Below are 22,353 nucleotides of genomic sequence, written 5' to 3' on the forward strand. Positions count from 1 at the left end.
ATTTTATCAACACATAACTTTTGTCTACATTAAAATAAATTTTAAAAAATGTTCAGAAGCAAAATCCTTCCTTCCTTCCTTCCTTCCTTCCTTCCTTCCTTCCTTCCTTCCTTCCTTCCTTCCTTCCTTCCTTCCTTCCTTCCTTCCTTCTTCCTTCCCTCCCACCTTTCTTTCTTTCTTTCTTTCTTTCTTTCTTTCTTTCTTTCTTTCTTTCTTTCTTTCTTTCTTTCTTTCTTTCTTTCTTTCTTTCTTTCTTTCTTTCTTTCTTTCTCTCTTTCTTTCCTTCTTTCTTTGCCCAATCACTGGTGCTCAGATCTTATTCCTGAGTCTGTGCTCAGCACTAATTGCTGGCAGTGCTCAGGGGACTATACTTGGTGCTGGGAGCCAGACCCAGGTTGGCCACGTGCCGACCAGCTTCTAGCCTGCTATACTATCTCTTTGCCCCCAAAGCGGGATATTCCTAAATGAAAATGGGTTAGCAGATGTCTCTTTCCATTTTTTATCCCATAAATAATTTAATTAGTCTGAATGGTATGGTAGACACAGTTTAGTGCCCAAACAAATATTCTTATAAGTGGATACTTCTGTGTTCAAGCTAATGTTCTTGTATTTTTAAATTAAATGGCATGTTGTTTTGCTTTTCTTTTTGTAAATGTTTGTCCACACTTGAGATGTGCAGACGATGCTGTGTCTTAGGAAGTGTCGTTTCATTGTTGAACTAGTACAACGAAGACTCGCTTTTCAGCTCCCTCCGCTTTGTGGGTCTGGGACAGGATCATACTCTTCCATCCTAAGAAAGTTGATGATGCCTTTTAATTTATGAGTATCCACAGTGGCCTGGACATTGCCTGCTATTATTAGATATAATTCTGTCAGACTTGAGCATTGAAGATAGCATCATTGTTTAGTTCCTCTGGGAAGAGCCTCACAATGGATTTTCAATATGAGGAGTTAAGTAGGAAAATGTTCTCATTGCTTTGGGAGCTTATTCTGATTTGAATTTTTACTTCACATCAGAATGAGCAAGTACATGTCACTTAAGGGGAAAAAATACTGATGACTATTTAAACATTGGACCTTGTTTAAAAAAAAAAAAGATGCCGAGTATAATTTATGGATTGTAGTTCTTCCATTGAAAGGACTGGACAATGGGATGAAATCTCTTGGCACCTCTCTGCGTGCCGGTGTGCCACCCCTGCCCTCTCAGTGCATCAGTCAGCTGACACTCAGGTATCTCATTCCTCTTTCTTGGAAATGTTAGATTTTTTACAAATTTATTCTTATTTACCATACTGTTGTTTCTGAAAGTGAAAGCTGTTAACTACCTTTTTAATTTTGTTTTTCTGTTTGCTGGTTTTGGGGCCACACTGGCAGTATTCAATTCTCCTGGCTCTGCTCTCAGGGATCACTCCTGGCAGGGATTAGGGGACCATCAGGTGCCTGGGCCAGCTGTATGCAAGTCAAGGGCCTTACCTGCTGCCTTATCTCTCTCTCTCCCTCCCCGCCTCTCTCTCTCTTTTTGTCTTTCTCTCTTTCTCTTTCTCCCTCTCCTCATCCCATAGAATATTTTTGCTTATACATTGGTATGTGACCTAGTCTCGATTCTGGAAGGAACCAGCTGAGCCCACTTGCTTATCTGTCTTATGCTCTGATAAGGCAGACAGGGACCAACAGTGTCAAGAGAATTAAATCATCACTTGGTGTTGGTTGATTTTCCAATAGATATACACCAATAGAATAATCATTTTCCTTTGTCAAGAATTAGTCTGGAGACATTAATCAATGAGGCAGGTTAATTATTCTTTTTTTTTTAATACTCATTTTTCTTGTTTTGTTGTAGTCTCTTTGGGACAATCAAGTTTCAGTTTATTAAAGCAGTTGCTGGAACGTTGTGTTGAAATCTGTCTATACTCTCTTGGAAATCTTTTTTTATTAATATGTGTTACCTTGCTAAGTTTTAGGTTTTTCTATTGAGAATACTTTTCCAGCACTTTCTCAAAGGAAAATTTCACTCCTGTCCATGTTTGGGAACATGCATGAGATGATAATAGTATGTCCCCTTAAAATAGAACTTATTTCTAAAACTAAATTTTTATATATACCTAACTCTTGAGTCATCTAGTGTAACAATATAATATAACAATAATATAACAATCATTGCTTCTGTGTGTATTTTGTTAATGTTCAGTGTGAAAATAACACCATTAATCTTTTGATTCTGATGTTAAGAGTAGGATGTAAGGGGCCTGAGAGATAGCACAGTGGGTAGGCATTTGCCTTACAGGCTGAGCTCAAATCCTGGACCACATAGGGTCCCCCGAGTCCCACCAGGAATGATCTCTGAGTATAGAGCCAAGAGTAAGCTCTGAACACCACTGAGTGTAACCCCAAACAAAACCAAGAATTTGTTAGTAGCAGAGACATATTGGAGCGATAGCACAGCGTGTAGGGCATTTGCCTTGCACGTGGCTGACCCAGGTTCGATTCCTCCATTCCTCTCGGAGAGCCTGGCAAGCTACGGAGAGTATCTTGCCCGCACGGCAGAGCCTGGCAAGCTCTCCGTGGCGTATTCGATATGCCAAAACCAGTAAAAATAAGTCTCACAATGGAGACGTGACTGGTGCCCACTCGAGCAAATCGATGAACAATGGGACGACAGTGCTACAGTGCTATTAACATAGTACACAAAGTGTGTAATACTCCTTATCCAATATTTAGTTTTGATTTCATTCATGTCACGAATTTGAGTTACTTTGAGCGATTTCTAGTTTGCTACAAATTGATGAGCGACAGTGCTATATAGTGCTATAATAATTAAAGCATTGTTTTCAATATTTCAGCTTTGACACACAAACTTAGCAAATACTTGAGGAGTAATACAGTCGATTTTAGAATGTTTGTTATCCCATAAAGGATGGCCGCGTGCCCTGCCAGTTTCTCCATTTCCTCGTGCCCTCCACTTCCTCCCGAGCGTGGAGAACTACCAGTCTGCCTCTGTCTGTCAGTCGGTCCGCTCAGGACACTGTGTCACGCCAATGCAGTGATTCAGTTGCTGGGCCTTTGTTCAGTTGCATAACTACAACGGAATGATTCAGTTGCTAATCTTTCGCTTTTAGCATCATGTTCTAAAGGTGTTATAGCATAGCAAGTCATTAAGTTCTGTCTGTCATTTCATTCAAAGTTCCTGCAAGAAAGGGCTACTTTCCTGCTATTCTGTAACTCTTGCTTCCAGTAGTAACTCAAATGTCCTTCAAACAGTTAATATTGGCAGTCGACATTGCTAAATGCAAACTGGAACATTCAGAAGTGTGTGTGTGTGTGTGTGTGTGTGTGTGTGTGAGGATGGCTCCTTTTTTCTATTTTGTATTCAGTGCCCAGTATTCTGTTAGTTTTAGTCAATGCTTTTCTCCGTGGACATTCAATGTTTCATTTTTTACTTTTAACCCATTCTCTTTTAACAGGTTACTCCAAGTACTTTGTGACTTGATCCACAAAGCACCATGTCTCGGTCCCGTCAACCCCCGCTGGTGACGGGCATTTCTCCAAATGAAGGAATCCCATGGACGAAGGTCACCATTAGAGGAGAAAACTTGGGGACAGGCTCCATGGACCTCATCGGTAAGGGCAGAGACGGTGCCGCGTCGAAAGAGACCTGGATCTCTATGTATGGGCCACACACAGGACTTGGGAGTGGTGCCTGGGACGGAGAAGCAGATTTGGGGTCAAACAGACTGATCGGACCCCCAGTGCAGGAACCCCCTGGCTGTCTGTCTTCACGGTTAGGATCACGACTTCGCCACCGTGGTGCCGCCGTAACAGAAGCCAGGGCCTGGCCGGTGTGAGACCTTCTCTCCACCATGTGGCCCCACGCCCTGGGCTCGCTCTAGTTACACCGATTCACCAACAAATTTAACGCAGATTTCTTTTTCTTTTATTTGGCTTTCGGGCCACGCCCAGCTGTGCCCAGGACTTGCTCCTGGCTCTGTGGTCTGGGGTCATCCCCGGTAGGACGGGGGGTGCCGGGGATCCAACTCAGGCTGGACTGTGTGCCAGGCCAGCACCGGACCTGCTCTACTAGATCTCTAGCCCTAGGCTTATTATTATATTTAGTTATTTGTTCTTTATTGGGACATTGTGAGACAGACCCTTACAAAGCTGTTCATGGCCAGGTGTCAGTCACACAGTGTGCCAACACAGTGCACATTTCCCAACACCAGCGTCCCCAGGTTCCCTCCCGTCAGCCCCCACGCCCCCATTCCCTGCCTGCCTCTGTGATAGGAGCTTTTCTTCTCTCCCCCCCCTCTTTCTCTCTCTCTCTTCCTCCTTTCTTTCCCCCTCTCTTTCCACCCCCCATCTCTCTTCTTTTGGACATTGTGGTTTGCTATATAGATACTGAAAGGCTATCAGGAATATATTTTTCCTTTGTGATGATAGTCTTATCTATGGCATATTTTTTGAAGTTGCTGACGACTCCAAATCTTTCTTTATTCTCAGAAAATAGGATGAACCCCAGAATGCATAGAAATAGTATAGGTGGAAGACATGTCTCCAATTTTAACTGGCAAGTATGATGAGTTCCCCAAGGTGACAGTACTAGGCTATATAAATTTTAATCTTGCTTTAGCTTCATGCCGAGCTCTTCATTTTTTGACCAAGTGTGTATTACTTTTATAAACCTTGTGCTAGTTCAACTTAAACCTGCCAAAAAAATCATTTTTTAAAAAAGCAAACTTAATCTACTAAATAATTTAAGTGTTTTTAACTCAGATGACATCTGCACGGGCCAAGTAAAACACTATTTTAAAAAACTATATTTGGAATTCTACAAGTTACTTTAAAAATGTCATTATATTTCACGTAGCAGATTTCTTAGCTTTCAGGAACCTAGCAAAAAAATGTGCTTAAGAGAGTAAGAAATAGGTCTCATAATATGATTTAGTTTTTATGACATTTAAAATGATCTCTTTGAATCGATGTTTAAACTATATGGTCAATATTGACTTTTTTAGTTAAAATGAAAGTTCAGTTTCAATCAGAGGGACTTTGATAGCAGATCCAGCAAGATCCAGACGAACAAACTGTCATTTTGGGTAGATTTTTTTTTTTACCCTCTTCTTGTCCTACTCCATGTATATCATTCATTTTTGCTGCTCTGAACATGTTTAAAATTTTTTGCCTTGTACCTATAAAATTCACTCCCAATCTTTACTTTTTTGTTCTTGATTTTGGGGCTCACCCCTGGTGGTGCTCAGGGATCACTCCAGGTGGGAATTGAGGGAACCACTGCATTGAGCAGTCAGGGATCGAACCCGGGTTGGCTGCTTACCAGGCAAGCGCCATACCCACTGCACTATCTATCTGGCCCCCCAGTTTTTAGTTTTGATCATAGCATTATTCTCTGGAGAGGATGCAGGGATGAATTTACATTGCTGCTGATAATTATTTTTGAGTTCTTCTCCTTTATGAAAGTGAGGTAACTTTGGAAGCCACCGTACCATTTTGGTACTATAAGATTTAAACATAGTAAAATATAATAGTAATATGATATTGACCTATAGTTATATAAAGCAGCCACCTGTTTATCTAAAACAGTTTCATGTTTAAAAACATTCCCAGTCATTAAAAAATTTATAGACCAATTTCTGTGTGCATAGAAATCCTTTGAGCAATTATACATTGAGTTTTTTTCTCAGGGCTTATTTTAATGGTGGAGAGGTTTGCCAGAGTGCATTTTATCTCCTAAAGTACTTAGGGTTTTAATTTTGTTAATTTTTTTTAACATAAATTGACTATCAGGAAAGGTATTAAAGATATTCTTATCTTGAGGACTTTTTGAATTATAAAGACATTAAAAATGATGTAAATGCCATTATACATTTAAACATACCAGCTGAAAACTTGGTCATAAAGGAATATAATGCTGTTTCTAGAAAAACAGCATATGTGAATTCACTGTAGCATTGTCATCCCGTTGTTTATCGATTTGCTCGAGTGGGCACCAGTAGCGTCTCCATTGCGAGACTTGTTACTGTTTTTTGGCATATCGCATACGCCACGGGGAGCTTGCCAGGCTCTGCCGTGCGGGCAGGATACTCTCGGTAGCATGCTGGGCTCTCCGAGAGGGGCAGAGGAATCATTCCAGTATCTGTCTCTCCAAAAGTTACAAATTTCATATGTGAATAGACAATAGCTATTTTATTTTATTTTATTTTATTTTATTTTTTTATTTTATCACCATGTGGAAAGTTACAAAGTTCTCAGTTTTATGTCTCAGTTATACCGTATTCAAACACCATCCCTTCACCAGTGCCCATATTCCACCACCAAAATCCCCGGTATACCCCCCGCCCCCCACCCCAACTGTATAACTGATGAATTTCACTTCATTTTCTCTTCACCTTGATTATGTTCCATTTTTCAACACAAAACTCACTGACAATAGCTATTTTAGGGAAATCCCTACAGTTCATGACTCTCATAAACATTGTTAAGATGCTCATATTTATCATCTTCCTCTTAGCTCATACCTCATTCTTGCTAGCTAGTGCTTTTAATTGTAACAACAACAACAAAATGTCTTAAGTAATCCTTCCCTGGGTTTTTCCCACCAAATTTGGCCTCAGTTGAGGTATTTCCTAGTGACTGACAAAAAACTGCATTTGCCAAATTTGACTGCCGAACGGTGTAAGAGTGAAATCACGAGAAAGGGACGTGTCAAGTGTCCGGACCTCGGTCACGTGCGCTCCAGGCGGATTTTCCCCTTAACCATTTCTCGGACTCGCCTCCGTGCTGCGTGTGGACACGCACAGTGGGCAGGAGACGGGCCACTGAGTCTCCCCGTGGCGGTCACTCTCCCACCGTCTGCCTCGGGGCCTTCCTGTCTTCGGCCACCCGCACGGCAGCTCTGCCTGTTCTGGGACCGTAGACAGTGTCGCAGTGAAGGTTTCCCGGGAGAGCAGAATGAGGGCCAGTCCCACATCACTGCTGACCAGGAAGGCTGGGGCCAGTGCTTGCTGAGTCACTGCCCACCAGTGCCCAAGGTCCTGGCTGCATTGACTGACTGACAGACGCAAGGCAGCGCTAGAAAAAAACTAACCTGCAAATAATACTATCTGCAGTCTGTTTGCAGAGTGTTGAATAGATCCCGTCACGGAAGTCGAAAGGAAATTCTTAGTGATCTCTTTATTATTCAGTTCATGCAAAAGACCTGGTCATCCTGACACCAAAGAGGAAGGGCCTTTTCATGTGGTAGCCATGTTGAAGGTTTGGGTGTTGGTTTCAGACTTTGTTATTTGCCTGCTTTAATTTTCCCTTTCCCTGAAAGAGCCTCCAGCGCTACACCACTGGGAAGAACGAGTAAAGAGAGGCTGCTAAAATCTCAGGGCTAGGACGAATGGAGACGTTACTGGCGCCCGCTCAAGCAAATCGATGATCAACAGGGTGACAGTGATACAGTGAATTTTAGGTTCATTCTGGTAGAGAGAATATCTTTTCTGTCCGGGCATTTACAATTGAACACTAGTAAAAATGCATGCGTGTTGTCTGCAGGAAGTTAGGTGAAAAAAAGAATGTTTTCAGGGAATGATAATACTTACCAAAGCACTTTAGAATTTTAAGTCACTAGCTCAGATGTCTAATAATTGTGCTAATTTAATTTCCCTTCTAATACCCAGGAAAACACTTCAAGTCTAAGTGAGTAATCCCGGTTGCGTAGACATAATTGTTACGGTCATTCTTTCCTAATTTCATTGATGTGTGTAGAGACTCAAATATCCTCTCAAGTGTGGGAGAGATGGTATAGCAGGTAAGGAACGTGCAGCCAGCCCAGGTTCAATCCCCGGCACCACCTACGGTGCCCGGACCCCCAGCACAAGTGCTTCTGGGGCCAGAAGTAAGCCTGGAGCACCACCAGGTAGGGCCCAACCCCCAAATGCCCCTGCCTGCACCCCCCCCCCCCCCCCGCACACACACACACACACACACACACACACACACACACACACACACACACTCCTATATCAGTGCCTCTCGACCTTTCACTGACTGTTGCCACTTCTGACCTTTCCCGTGGCTTCCTCTGGTTGGTCCCCTGGTGTGATGCTGTGGCCCTCCCCATTTATGTGCTGGTACCCCGGAATATCTCGGGGAGCAGCATCTTCCTGCTGGACCTCTTGGGGTGCTGAGGGTGGGGCTGAGACATCGAGAAACGCTGCCTTAATGAAGTCTTCTGTACTTGGAGAAAAACAGCAAATAAAAATCCATAGAGATGGCACCCGTTTGCAAAGAATATGGAACCTGTCCCGCCGTAGAAATGACCGTTGAGAGGAAATCCTCTTCCTCTCTTTCCTTCTCAGCTCATGCAAAAGACCTGGCCACCCTGGACAGGAGAGGCAGGGCCTTTGCATGTGCTGGCCGCGTCGAAGGTTAGGGTGTTTTGCTTTCGGAGTGTGTCATGCGCTTGCTTTAATTTTCAGGTTTAACCATTTGTGGCCACAATTGCCTCCTGACGGCAGAATGGATGTCTGCGAGCAAAATAGTATGCCGGGTGGGACAAGCCAAAAATGACAAAGGGGACATTATTGTCACAACCAAGTCAGGTGGCAAAGGAACCTCAACCGTCTCTTTCAAGCTCCTCAAGCCTGAAAAAATAGGTACCTGTCTTTTATGATTTCATTCTGAAGTGGAAAATTAAAAAGGACTTTGTCTTGTAAAATGTAAACCCGGTAGATAAGTCTACAGCGGACCCACTGTCATATTTCCTTAACTTCTGTCCGGCTCACATTTATTCACATTTATTTAGACAGGAATGAGATATTGCTTAAAATTCCTTTCGAAAAAGCAGTTTGTTGAGCTCAGGGAGTGGTCTCGAGAGAGTCAGCATTCTAGTGTCTGCCCTTACACTTTTTTTGATCATGCCAGTTTTACTTGCATAATCAATTTCTAGCACATGGTGAAGATTTGAGGTGAACTAGCCTCTTCGTTTGGCTAAACGAGCAGTAATGTTTAGAGAAGAATAATGCTCTTCTTTTTCCCTTCGATTTTTCTCAGAACAAAGCACCCCCTGACTGTGGTCCTTCAGACGGGGAATAAGCACTGTTCTCTCTACTTCTAGGCATGAAAATGTTCCTTGTGCTTTATCTTAGTTACAGACTGGGGTGAAGGGCAACCACTGACTGGGGCTTCCTGATGCTCTGTGACTTCTTTCTCTGGGGAAAAAAAATATCCCATTTCCTAAGTAAATGAGTGAGATCATACGTACTATAAAGTGGTGAGCATCGCCCCTTACACAGAGTAAGTGCTCAGTAAGTTAATCCTTTAAAATTCTTGTAGCTCTTCTTTTCATGGCCCTCACCTCTATGAAATAAAAATACTATCTTTCATTTTTGTGCTTCCCTAATGCCTTACACATGGTGAGTATTCGGTAAATATTTGTGTAGTAGGAACATCGCAGACATAATTAAACCCAGGCCTTTCTTCTCTCTAATGTAGAAAGGTAAATAATTTTTCAGATTGTCTTGGCTTTTTTTTTTTTATCTTAGGGCATAGACCCTTTCTGGGAGCATTTTCTTCCTTAAATTGCTAGTCTTTGAAAATAATTTTTTTTATAGTAAATTTTGTTTTAGGTTTTTTTATATTGTGTAAGACAGATGAAGGAATAGACACGGGGTATTATAATGGAGAAGCTTGTGCTTAGGACCCCACAAATAAAGGTCCTAAAATAAGGCTAGAGTCTCGTCATGGTATATATTTGGCATTCAGCCATTGTGAGTTGAATAAATTGATGGATGATGCGTGCATTTCCTAATCCTCGTGTCAAAAATCCATATGCTCATTTAGAATTCAATTCTAGGGCAAAGAAATAAAAATTTAAGGAAATTAAGGAAAGGAATTTAGGGAAATTTTCTCTATATATTTGTGTGTACATCATGTTAAATTTACCAGATTAATAGTACTGTTAATTGTAAAATACATTTGTTTCAGCATAACTTTTTCTCTGAGACTTAATTTTTCTTTTCTGTTAGTTAATGTATGATGAACCTCAAAACCAAGAGGTGACATTCTAGCTTTTTTTTTTTTTTAAAAAAAGTAGATTCCCAGTGGTTTTAATTAAGTTGCCACCCATTAAGAAGAGTGAACTTGTGCACCCTCAAAATTCTTGCAAACAACCTCAGTGTGCCTCTTGTGTGCGGCTTTTCAAAGTCAAACAGGGTGACCAGACTCAGGTGGCGGGGCGTCTGTCTCGTATTAATGACATGCCTCCCGTCTTGGCAGGTATTTTGGATCAGTCGGCAGTATGGGTTGACGAGATGAATTATTATGACATGCGCACCGACAGGAACAAAGGAATTAGCCCCTTGTCCCTCCGTCCTGCAAACCCGCTTGGCATCGATATCGAAAAGTGAGTGCTTCTTGTCACAGCCTTCTGTTATTTCTCGATGCCTGAAAGTCCCGTGGACTAGACTCAGCCGAGGCCGGCGCGAGTGTCCAGAGAAACACAGCTGGGACGGGGTGGAGGCTCGGAGACGGGTCCCCCCGCCGTGAGTGAGTGATGGCTCCGTTACTTAAGACTCTCGGCCAAGGCCCCTGGGCTCTTTAGGTTTCGAGTTTACATTTCGTGAAGAAAAATTGTCATGAAATTTCTGTAACTTACGCTCTTAATGATAGGGGAATTAATATGTTATCCGGAGTTGCGTCTCAGTTTAAATATTTAGATGGTACTTGAAATCAAAATAGAACTTTCCATTTGCCCCGCGTGGGGAAATTATTTTAGGATAATTATGGCCCGGGTCATCTCTCCCTCTGTTTACAACCCTTGACCATAGTTCTCTGATCCAGGCCGACTGCCTTGGTCGCACTGTGGCAGGTGACTTCTGTCTCTCAAGGTTGCATAGAAGCGGATCGATATTTGCCGTGCCCCTCGTACCGTGTTTTGTTAACTTCTTCAATGAGTCGTACTCTGCCTGATTTCAGGGCTTCGTCTAGCTCATCCTATCTGATTTATGTTCGCGCCCTACAACTCAGCTTATGAAGTCAGAGGTGCTCTGTAAACACCGAAGGGAGGTGACGGATTTAGTTTTGTTGATACCTTGCCCGCGACTTTAGTTTAGATTTTTCTAGGTGTATAGAGAACTGTCTCTACTAATCTTAATTTGACAGACGCAGCCACACGCAGAGGCCATTAGTAATTCAAACAGCAGCTTTCCTTTTTAAAAAAAAATTTTTTTTGACCTCCTGAAGGTGAGCCCTGGTTGAGGGAAGGATTGAGCATCTATCTTAGAGCGTTTCTGCACGCGTTGGTAGCGCTGAGCCTTGGCAGTGGTACCCGAGCGAGGACTTGCCTTGGTTGCATCTGAGAAGTTCTTTGGCACCTGGGACACTCTGGAGCAGGTTCAAGGATCTCAGTGTTCGGTGTCCCGGGGGGCTGGGGCTGGAGGAAACCCAGGAAAGGATGGTGATTGCTACAATGTATCCGAGTCTAGTTCCAGGCCAGCTTCCTCCCCCGGACAGTGAGCCACTCTCTCCCCTTCCCGGCGAAATCAAATCCTCTGAATTGTTCTTCCCCAGGGAATGTGAGTTTTTTGACATGAGCACAAGAACCGTAAGGATATTCTGTGGCTTACGTACGCGCTGGGGATGAAACCATGACACGTAGGATTCAGTTGGAATTCAATTGGGATTCAATCGGATGGCTCCGGTCAAAAAATGCCTTGATTACTATTTTGATTGAACTCGTTTTAGGGGGCTAGTTGGGTCACACTCGGCAGTGCTCAGGGCTGGCTCCTGGCTCTGTGCTCAAGGGGTCACTCCTGACCAGGCGCGTGGAGCTCTGTGCGGGCCTGGGAGTCGAACCCCTGTCAGCGGCGTGTAGGGCCGACGCCTGAGCAGCTGCCCGTCCCAGATCGCTTGGTCCTCGCTTTGCTCCGCCTCTCCTCCTGAGGCACTTGCCTCTCTCCTCCTGTCGCGTGCCTCCACTGTTGCCGATATCGCTGCCACACTGGAGTCTGGCCCGCACATTCTCTGACAGTGCTTACTCTTAGTCCCTTTCATAACAACCTCTGCTTAATGATGGTCAAACAGCCCGGAAAGATGGCCCTAAAGGGTGTTGGTTTTGTTTCTTTTTTTCAATTTTATTTATTTATCTGTCTTAAAAGATGTTTTCTGGGCTGGAGCGATAGCACAGCAGGTAGGGCGTTTGCCTTGCACGCGGCCTACCCGGGTTCGATCCCCAGCATCCCATATGGTCCCTTGAGCACCGCCAGGAGTAATTCCTAAGTGCAAAGCCAGGAGTAACCCCTGAGCATCGTTGGGTGTGACCCCCCCTCCAAAAAAAAAGATGTTTTCTATTGAACCATTGCGAGGCAGACCCTTACAAAGCTGTTCATGATACGGTTGCAGTCATATAGTGTCCTAACATCCAACCAGTCTTGGTTTTTTTTTCAAAGAAATCTCTCCTCTTCCCCGAGAGGTGGTCTAATTTCGCATGAAGCCAAACTCTCTCAGGTTGGAACTTTCCCCACTTACTTGTGGTCTTTGAACAACTGCTCAGCTTCCTGAGGCCTCAGTTTCCCTTGTTTCGGGGAGTGCTTGTGCGGACTCCAGGCGAGTGAGTGGTGTGAACAGCCCAGAGGGGTCTCCTGCCTAGCACATTTCCTGCATGCTTGCTGTTGTGACTCTCAGGCTTTCATCTTGCCCATTGCTCAGCAAGTTGGGGGAAGAGACACTTAAATGACCACTAAGACTTCAGGGCAATTAACTTTCTCGATATCTTAAAACAGCATTTTATACATTGATTTTACAAGTGCTCAAGTGGGAATAAAATTCCTGGTATGGAGAGATACCAGAAAAAAATAAGCCCAGCTACTATCCATGGCCTGCAAGAGACTTAGATGAGCTGTCAGCACACACACACACACACACACACACACACACACACACACACACACGCACACGCACACGCACACGCATACACACAGGCTAACGGTGAAGGGAAAGAACAAGGTGTTCTGTGCCACTGGAAAGTAAAGACAGCTGGACACTTATGTTGAAAAAATACAGTCCTTAAAACAGAGACTGTGGGGCCGGAGCGTAGCACAGTGGGGAGGGAATGAGGCAGACCTGGGTTCGATCCACAGCAGTCCATATGGTCCAGGAGTAATTCCTGAGTGCAGAGCCAGGAGTAACCCCTAAGCATCACTGGGTTTGACCCAAAAAAGCAAAAAAAAAAAAAAAATTAAAAAAATACAGACTGTAATAAGACATTAAGGACAGTACATAATGCTAAAAGGGTCAGTGCAATAAGTGGCTATAACGTTTATAAATACTTATGTCACAAACATAGGAAAACGAAAATATACAAAGCAAATACTAATAGATGGAAAGGGAGACATACATAGAGATATAATAATTGGAAGGAATTTTAATATCCTAGTTATATCAGTGAGTAAATCATCCACACTGAGAAGCATATGAAACATGAGCCTTGCATGACGTGTTAGGCCAGATAAATGGAACAGGTACATGCTGACGATTCCACGTCAAAGCAGCGGAATGCAAGTCATCTCTCTCCAGTGCACACGGGCTGTCTCAGGAAGGGTCCGATGTTAAGCCACAAAAGAAAGACTTGATAAACTTAAGATTTAAATCTTACCAGTTATCTTTTCCAACAATAATGGTGTGACTTTATTCAGTGTGATGGGGGTTTACCATATTGTAAAATATATATATGTGTACATATACACACATATATAATATAATATATTGTACACATATACAATACATATATTATATATGCAATATGATTTCATATATATCACTGTATCACTGTCGCACTGTCATCCCACTGCTCATTGATTTGCTTGTGCGGGCACCAGTAACGTCTCCATGGTGAGACTTGTTGTTACTGTTTTTGGCATATCGAATATGCCACGGGGAGCTTGCCAGGCTCTGCCGTGCAGGAGAGATACTCTCGATAGCTTGCCAAGCTCTCCGAGAGGGACAGAGGAGTCAAACCCGGGTCAGCCACGTGAAAGGCAAACACCCTACCCACTGTGCTATCGCCCCAGCTATATCATATATATAATACAAATAAAAAGAATGAAATCTACTCTGTACTCGTGGATAAGAATTATATGGTTAAAATTTCTATACTACCGAAGGCAGTCTAAAGATTTAGTGTGTTCCCTATCAAATTTCCAGTTTCATTTTTCACAGACATAACAAAAAACAACCTTAATTTTTTAGGTAACCCAAAAGGCAAAAGTCCTAAGGGAGGACAGCAGTGCCGGAGATGAGGCACGTACCGATCTCTAGCTGTACTACCAAGCACTCGTCAGGAAGGCAGTGCAGTACTGCTATAAAAATAGTCTGACAGGCCAGAGGAGTGCACCAGATTAAAAAAAAAAAAAAGAATCCACACACATGTATTAGTTGGCGGGAAAGGAGCCAAGAATGCACAACAGGCTAATTACAATCTCCTAAATAAATGGCTTTGGTTCAACCGAACAGTCACTTGCAAAGAGACGAAATTGTGCCCTATTTGACCTGGCAGTTCCAGTTCTGGGTGGAAATAAGTGGCAATATATCCAGTGGAAATAAAACACTGTTGGTGGGGTGGGGGGTGGGGGCAGGCTTACTCCCGGCTCAGTGCTCAGCCATCACTAGTGGTAGTGCTGGGGATTATGCGCAGTGCTGGGGATTGCACTCAGGTTGACTGTGTGTGGGGCAAGTTCCTAACCTTAACCTGCTGGATTGTCTCTCTGGAGCCATCAGTACTCTTTGGAAGAGATATTCCTCATATCCAGTGGAGATTATTTATTTACAATATCAAGGTTCTTAAAGAGTCTGAGTGTCTGTTGATGAAAGAATGGGTGAAGATGTGATCTGTTTACACACACACACGGCAATATGATTCAGTTATGTAATAATAATTGGAGGGAATTTTAATATCCTAGATATATCAGTGGATAAATCACCCACATCGAAAAGCAGTAAGAAAACATGAGCCTTAAATGACATGTTAGGCCAGATAAATTGAACGGGTAAAAAAATTGAAAAGGAGTAGAATCTTGCTATTTGTGACAACATGGGTGAACTTTGAGGGCATTATTTTGAATGGAATAAATCAAGAGGAGAAAGACAAGTATATAATCTCACTTATATGTGAAATCTAAGAAACCCAAAACCAAGATCTTTGATAGAACAGACTGATAATTGCGAGAGGTAGAGGGGTTGTGGGTATGTGAAAATACACGAAGGTGATCCAAAGGGGAAAAATCTCAGATGTAAAATAAATAAGTCCTGGGAGGTAATCTACAGGCTGGTGACTAAGGTTAATAATACCATGTTGAGTATTTAAAAGTTGCTGAGAAAGATCTTAAAGTCCACACTGGATTAAGAAGCATATTTTTGTTACTATGATGATGAATCTTAAGTAATTTTTCATGGTGATCTTGTTGCAAGTGTTTGCAAATATTGAATGTTTCTATGGTACATCTAAAACTTATTAATTTTCATTTCTATTAAAATCCAAATAAGAATAACTATACACTTAATGTTTTCTTGATCCGTTGGGCACAAGAGGGCAAGGAAAACCCTAGGGAAGGATGATCGACTGTGGACAAGTATTATTTAAGCAATCACGAAGTATTGAGCTCCTCACATATGCTATTGTGCACATTTTACCACTTTGAAGTAGGTGCAATTACCTCTATTTATATTAATCCTCTCAGGGCAATAAATTGACTTATTATCTTAAAATGGTATTGGTTACATTAATTCAAGAAGTACTTAAATGGGGATAAAATATATTCATTTCAACCTACTACTTAAGTTTCAGTAATATTTGCTCCGTCAGGGGATAATGAAAGGTTAGATTTTGGAGGGGTAAAATTCCGACTCTCATATAAACATCAAATGAACACATGCCCCAGCTCTTTGAATTCACGAGTAAATGGTCAAACCAGCTAAATATTAAAACCAGTTAAAACCGAGTTCCAGAGACTGGACAGACAGACAGTGAGGTTTGCTCTTGGGTTCAAAACTGGCCACTGTTGGAGGGATCCAAATGATGTAACTCAGCCTCTCTCCCTCTCTCTCTCTCTCTCTCTCTCTCTCTCTCTCTCTCTCTCTCTCTCTCTCTCTCTCTCTCTCTCTCTCTCTCTCTTTCTCTCTCTCACTCTGAGAGGTATTTCCCCGGCCAGGCTTCTTCGTTCACCACCATCTCTTCATAGTTTCTGCTTCTGGACGAAGATGGTGAAACAGAGAGAGAAAGGCAGAGACCCCCGTAGAATCAGGTCCCCCGGGGGACACCCCAGATAGCAAGAGGATAATCTGGTCCACTTTTTTTTTTTTTTGCCTGATTGGAGTCTTTTTGCAATTTTTTACAGTCCCAAGAAAGGAAGCAAAAAAAAGAAAGAAAAAAAAAATGAGCAAGTTTGCCCCCCCCCCCCAGCAAGTTTTAAAAATGGAAAAGTAGAAAAAAAGTTTCAGAACCAAGACAAGAGAATATTTGGGGCTGGAAAAATAGTTTCTTTAAAAATAAGTTTTTAAAGCAACTAGCATGGAAATGTTTCAGAATTCCGCACCCTCACAATGTGAAGTTGTATTTTTACCAGAAGAGAAAAGAGAAGGAAGTTTGCATGTGAATATGTCAGTGTGTGTGCTGGGAGATCTCAGAGTTACATGTTACACGCAGGGCCTCATGTTACACGCAGATAGAGTGCCCTAGAGCATCTCCTCACTGTCTTTCATTTCCGTTTGATTTCAAGACCCATGTTTGATTTTTTTAAAATTTATTTTTATTTTTTAATTTTATTGAATCACCGTGAGATGGTTACAAGTTTTCATGTCTGAGTTACAATCACACAATGACCAAACACCCATCCCTCCACCAGTGCACATCCCCCCACCAACCTACCCAGTATACCCCCCCTTTCCCACCCTCCCCGTGCCTCTGTGGCAGACAATATTCCCCATACTCTCTCTCTCTCTCTCTCTCTCTCTCTCTCTCTCTCTCTCTCTCTCTCTCTCTCTCTCTCTCTCTCTCTCCCTTTGGGCATTATGGGTTGCAGCACAGACACTGAGAGGTTGTTCTGTTTGGTCTTTCATCTGCTTCCAGCACACATCTCCCATCCCGACCGATTCCTCCAACCATCATTTTCCTATGTTTGATATGTTAAAAACGGTGCCGAAGAAGTAACTGCGCGGTTTCCTCTAGTCCATGCCTGTTGGACGGTGCTGATGGGGGGCGGTTGAACAAACACAAACTCCTACTGGGTCTGAGGAATTCCCCCGTGGAAGCGGCGCCTGCGCCTTGGGGAGGTCCTCTCGGTGTGAGTGTTGATGGAAATTGCCCTCAGCCGACACGGAAATGGGCAGGGGGCACCCCGGAAGGGCCCTGGGGGTGGCCAGGCCCCCTGAGTCTGAAGGAGAGAGCGGGAGTAATCACACGGGGTTTTCTCTCGTCCGCACAAGCAGGAGTTTGGAGAGTTTGTCGGTGACACCCGGCCGCGCGCTGCCGCCCTTCAGCCCACAAGTTCCCCAAATGGCATTTATTGGCCTCCTCCGACGGCTCCAGGCCTTCATGTCCCTGACGCTCTCCCTGATGTTTGGCGCACATGGTGCCTCGGTCCTTATAAAACTGGTACTAATTGCCCGGGACAGAGCCAGCTTCACTTTGAACTGAGTCGAGGATCGGCCTGTAAAAACGTCTGTATTTCTGATTTACGGGGCTGGCTGTCACAGAGAGAGGCGGCCTCTGCACAGCCCCGGTTGTGCCGGAGACAAAACTGTGGGCGTGGAAAAAGCAGGTCACGCCAGGTTTGGATTACGGGAACGGCCTCGCGCGTTTCTGGGCAGTGGCCGTTTACAGAGGGGAGCTTGGGAGGGTCACTCCCAGAGACGGGGCCTTGGTGGCAGTGGGGCGGGCTGGGGGGGGGAGCACAGAGCAAAAATGGAGCTTTGTCCCCTTGTCTCCGAGCGGTCCACTGTGGGGGTGGGCACTGCTGCCCGGGGAGGGCCGTGGGCACAGTCGCTGCCCTTGGTGCCCCATTGGTAGCCGTTTCCTTCCATGGGGCCTTAGGGGCAAGGCAAGAACTGATTTTCCTCTCGTCACTTTGGCTTTCCAACAGCAAGAAAGGGGGGCTCGTTTCCCAGCTGCTTCTAGAACACAAGGACAGGTGGCCACACAGGCCTCTGACGAGGGCAGGAGAGAAGAACCTCGGACGTTGTGGGCATTCGCTGAAGACGGGTTTATGAATCGCACGTAGTGCCAAAATCTAGGAACGGTCAGACCGCAAGGTGGCGAAAAAAACAAAACCAAACCAGAAAGTGAGAGGAAGAAAGAAGGGTGGGGAGAAAGAGGGAGAGAGGAAGAGAGAGAGGAGAGAGAAGAGAGAGGGAGAGGAGAGAGAAGAGAGGGAGAGAGGAGAAAAAGTGAGAGAGAAATGAGAGAAGAGAAAGGGAGAGAGAGAGGGAGAGGAGAGGAGAGAGGAAGAGAGGGAGAGAGAGAGAGAAGGGACAGAGAGAGAGAGAGAGGAGAGACGTGCTCCTAGATCCCCAAAGCTCATCTTGTGTAGTACAATAGAGTGAAAACAGCAGTGCCAAAAATAAAAATAAAAATCCTCAAAGAATGAGGCTGATCTACACACACACACACACACACACACACACACACACACACACACACGCACACACACACGCACACACTGTCTTTCTCTCTCTCCCTCTCTCTCTCCGTCTCTCTCTCTCCCTCCCTCCCTCTCTCTCCCTCCCTCCCTCTCTCTCTCTCCCTCCCTCCCTCTCTCCCTCTCTCTCTCTCTTTCCCTCCCTCCCTCTCTCTCCCCTCCCTCCCTCTCTCCCTCCCTCTCTCTCTCTGTCTCTCCCCCCCCCCCCTCTCTCTCTCCCTCTCTAAGAGCCGCGTCAGGCCACCCCACCTTTCCCCTCGCCGTCTGCAGAATCAAGAAACCGTGTTCGCTGTTGTGCCAACACGGCGAGTCCTGCCGGAGGGGCCCCCGCAGGCTGGGAGAGGCTGCTCCAGACCGCCCTGTGCTCGCGGGGTCCTTACCGTGAGGGGCTCTGAGCCTGGAGGCAGCCGCAGTGCCCAGACCCCCTTTGTCCACTTCCTCCTGGCCGGCTCCGTCCAGGGGCCTGAGGGGGTCCCCCAGCCCGGACCGACATGGACGTCGCAAAGCTGAGCTTGCCCTGCCCGGAGAGTCGGCCGTGGGGGCACATGTGTGTGAGTCCCGGGGGGGGGGCACCCCGCGTGGTCACATGCCGGAGCGGGCACAGACGCCGGCGTCGACTCAGCGAGATGCTGAGCGTCCCCGAGCCGGCCGTTGCTCCGTGGGTGCGTTAGAGCAGAGCCGTGACCGAGAGCCGGGCCCTTCCCGCTGTTCCTGCCAGGCGGGGCTTGTGCACCTGGTGCCCCAGTCACACGTGTCCTGCGGCAGGGCTGAGGGGAGGAGGGAGAAGCTCCCCTGAGCCCCGGGTTGTGTCTTTCTCCCCAGGGGAGACTAGATGGTCGGATGCGGATTTCCAGTCCCGGACGCTGCTGAAGGCTGGCGGGGGCTGGGTGGTCGGAGAGGGTGTGCGGGGCTTTGATCCAGGGAACTGCTTAGCGTCCAGCACGGTGGGGAGCGGTCAGTGGCAAGGGGCAGCGTCTGGCGGGCTCGCCGCCGCTCGCCCTCGGACCCCGGGAAGCCCCCGTGAGCCCACGTGAGCCTGGACGGGCACCGGCAGCGCGGGCAGCGGAGAAGGGAGAGCCGTGGCTACAGCCCGTGGGGCGGGTTTCCAGCTCCCGAACCCGGGCGCAGCCCGCAGGCCTCAGGTCCCGCAGAACGTCCAACCTGAGACGCGATGGACAAATAAATGAAGCAAGAAAAACTCCCAAAGGTGACGGGATTCTGTTCCTAAGTAAAGTGTCGGGCCAGCATGAAGGCTCGGAAGCAAAATAAACGTCTTGAAAGGCAGAGTTCTGTCTGCAGCGCCCTCTCGAGTCCGCTGCCTGGTGGAGGGGTGTGACTCCGGGTGACTCTCACAGACACGGACACGCTCAGCCCTACACACCCGGCCGTCACACACACACTGTTCACACACGCAGACGCATGCCTCAAGCCAGGCCCTAAACCATACCGTTCACGCACATCCCAGACCCCCGCTGTCCACACGTGCTGCAAATCACATACATGTACATCATCACACACTATTCACACACACCACACTATGAATCATATATGCATACATCATCACACACTGTCCACACACATACTTTAAATCATGTACACATGCATCACACACACATTCACATACACCCATACACACATACTGTGAATCGTTCATATATGCACATAACATCACACATACCCCATAGACACATACTACAAATCATGTACACATATATCATCGCATACACTATTCACAAACACTCCATCTATAATCCCATGTACACATACTATGCATGCACACATAGGTCACATGCACACATCATATGCATACATATACACTGCTCATACACGGTCCATTCATGTACACATCATACTCACATAGTGTACCCACACATGCATCATCATCCACACATACATACTATGTACATACATACATACTATGCACACCCCCCATTCTTACACACACTGTTGCACTGTAGCACTGTTGTCCCGTTGTTCATAGATTTGCTGGAGCGGGCACCAGTAATGTCTCCGTTGTGAGACACTGTCTTTGGCATATCGAATACTCCATGGGGAGCTTGCCAGGCTCTGCCGTGTGGGCACAGTACTCTTGGTAGCTTGCTGGGCTCTCTGAGAGGGACGGAGGAATCGAACCCGGGTCGGCCGCATGCAAGGCAAATGCCCTCCCTTACACACACACTGTCGTATACACACACACCATCGCTCACACTCACTATGCATCCCCCATTCTTTTTTTTTTTTTTTTTTGCTTTTTGGCTTACACCCGGTGATGCACAGGGGTTACTCCTGGCTCATGCACTCAGGGATTACTCAGGGGACCATATGGGATGCTGGGGATCGAACCCAGGTCGGCCGAGTGCAAGGCAAATGCCCTCCCATTGTGCTGCCGCTCCAGCCCCATCACCCCCCATTCTTACACACACTCCGTCACACACACACATCGTCACCCACAATCACTGTGCAGCCCCCAGGGACGCGGGTGTCAGTGAGGGAAGGACGGTCCCTGCCCCCTCCAGGACACGACTCCAGCCCCTCACGTGCCCCTGTGAGGCTCCCGAGGAAAGGGGGCAGCAGGACAGCCCCCCGAAATCTGGGGGGCCCTGAGAATGCCCCTGAGCTGGTGGGGAGTCGGGCTCCGAGGCCGCCCCGCCCCTGCCCGTCTCTCGGCAACAGACCCTGGGAGTGTCCGTGGGGTGAAGAGGGCGTGTTGGGCCTGGGCCTGAGGCCCGATTTCAGGGTTTGGGCTCTGTCTGTGGCCTAAGGACCCCGATGGATGGTGAGCCCTTGGGCTGCCTGCGCTTCCCTCCGCAGTGGGGGCGTGCGCCCCCCCTGCCCCCCGAGTGTACATATTGAGGGACCCCGGCCCTGGGAAACGAAACGATCCTGTGTCCTTCCCGGTTCCGGTGCCCGTGAGCTGCTTACGCAGTGCAGGCTGTTGGGAGGCAGCGTCCCGCGGGCCTGGGGACAGTGAGACAGAAGAGCCACAAGGAAGGGCCGAGGAGGGGCGGCGTCGCCCTGTGGAGTCGGCTGCGGCCCGGGGTTGGTGGGAGTCGAGTCAGGGGAGAGAAGCAGGTCCCGGGCACAGAGAAACTTGTCAGCAGAGCCTGGGCTGCAGTGCGCACGGGTGGGCCGGTGCCCCCAGCGCGAGCCAGAGGGCATGGGGTGGGCACGTCTTGCTCTGAGACAAGCGGGGCCGGGTCGCGAGGGAGTCAGTGAATGAACTGATGCAAAGGTGGGTCCCCACACTGCAGGCCGCGTGCTGGCTGTCGCCCTGTGCCTTTCTCAGCTTCCCCGAGAGATTGGCGTCAGGAGTGACCCCCGGGGTGCCCGGGGGACCAGAGATGCTGCTGGGATTTGGCCGGGGTGGGCTTCGTGCAAGGGAAGGGCCTTCCCTCCCGCAGGCTCTCCGGCCCGCGTTCGTTCTGTCTTAACCATGTGTCCATGTATCTCCTCTTTTTAAAGTTTGTTTTGTTTGTGGGCCACCCCTGGCGATGCTCCGGGTGATTCCCGACTCCGCACTCAGGAATTACTCCTGGTGGTGCCTGGGAGACAATACGGCATATTGGGGGTCGAACCCCGGGCTGGCCGGGTGCAAGGGGTTGGGTTTTTTTTTTGTTTCTTTGGTTTGGCTCTGTTTGGGGTATGGTTCTTCAACCAAAACTCATTTTAA

The 22,353-nt window shown here is 46.5% G+C and overlaps 1 protein-coding gene across 1 annotated transcript in view; it reads left to right on the forward strand.

The window, feature by feature from the left end:
• Positions 1 to 22,353, forward strand: part of EXOC2 (exocyst complex component 2) — a 165,773-nt gene that overhangs the window by 22,817 nt on the left and 120,603 nt on the right. The window contains exons 2-4 of the mRNA XM_055126695.1: positions 3,462 to 3,618; positions 8,475 to 8,651; positions 10,273 to 10,399. Of these exons, the coding sequence (XP_054982670.1) occupies positions 3,501 to 3,618; positions 8,475 to 8,651; positions 10,273 to 10,399 (422 nt within the window). The 5' untranslated portion in view covers positions 3,462 to 3,500. The remainder of the gene's footprint in view (positions 1 to 3,461; positions 3,619 to 8,474; positions 8,652 to 10,272; positions 10,400 to 22,353) is intronic.

Source organism: Sorex araneus, chromosome 2, assembly GCF_027595985.1.
Source record: "Sorex araneus isolate mSorAra2 chromosome 2, mSorAra2.pri, whole genome shotgun sequence".
Classification (NCBI taxonomy): Eukaryota; Metazoa; Chordata; class Mammalia; order Eulipotyphla; family Soricidae; genus Sorex; species Sorex araneus.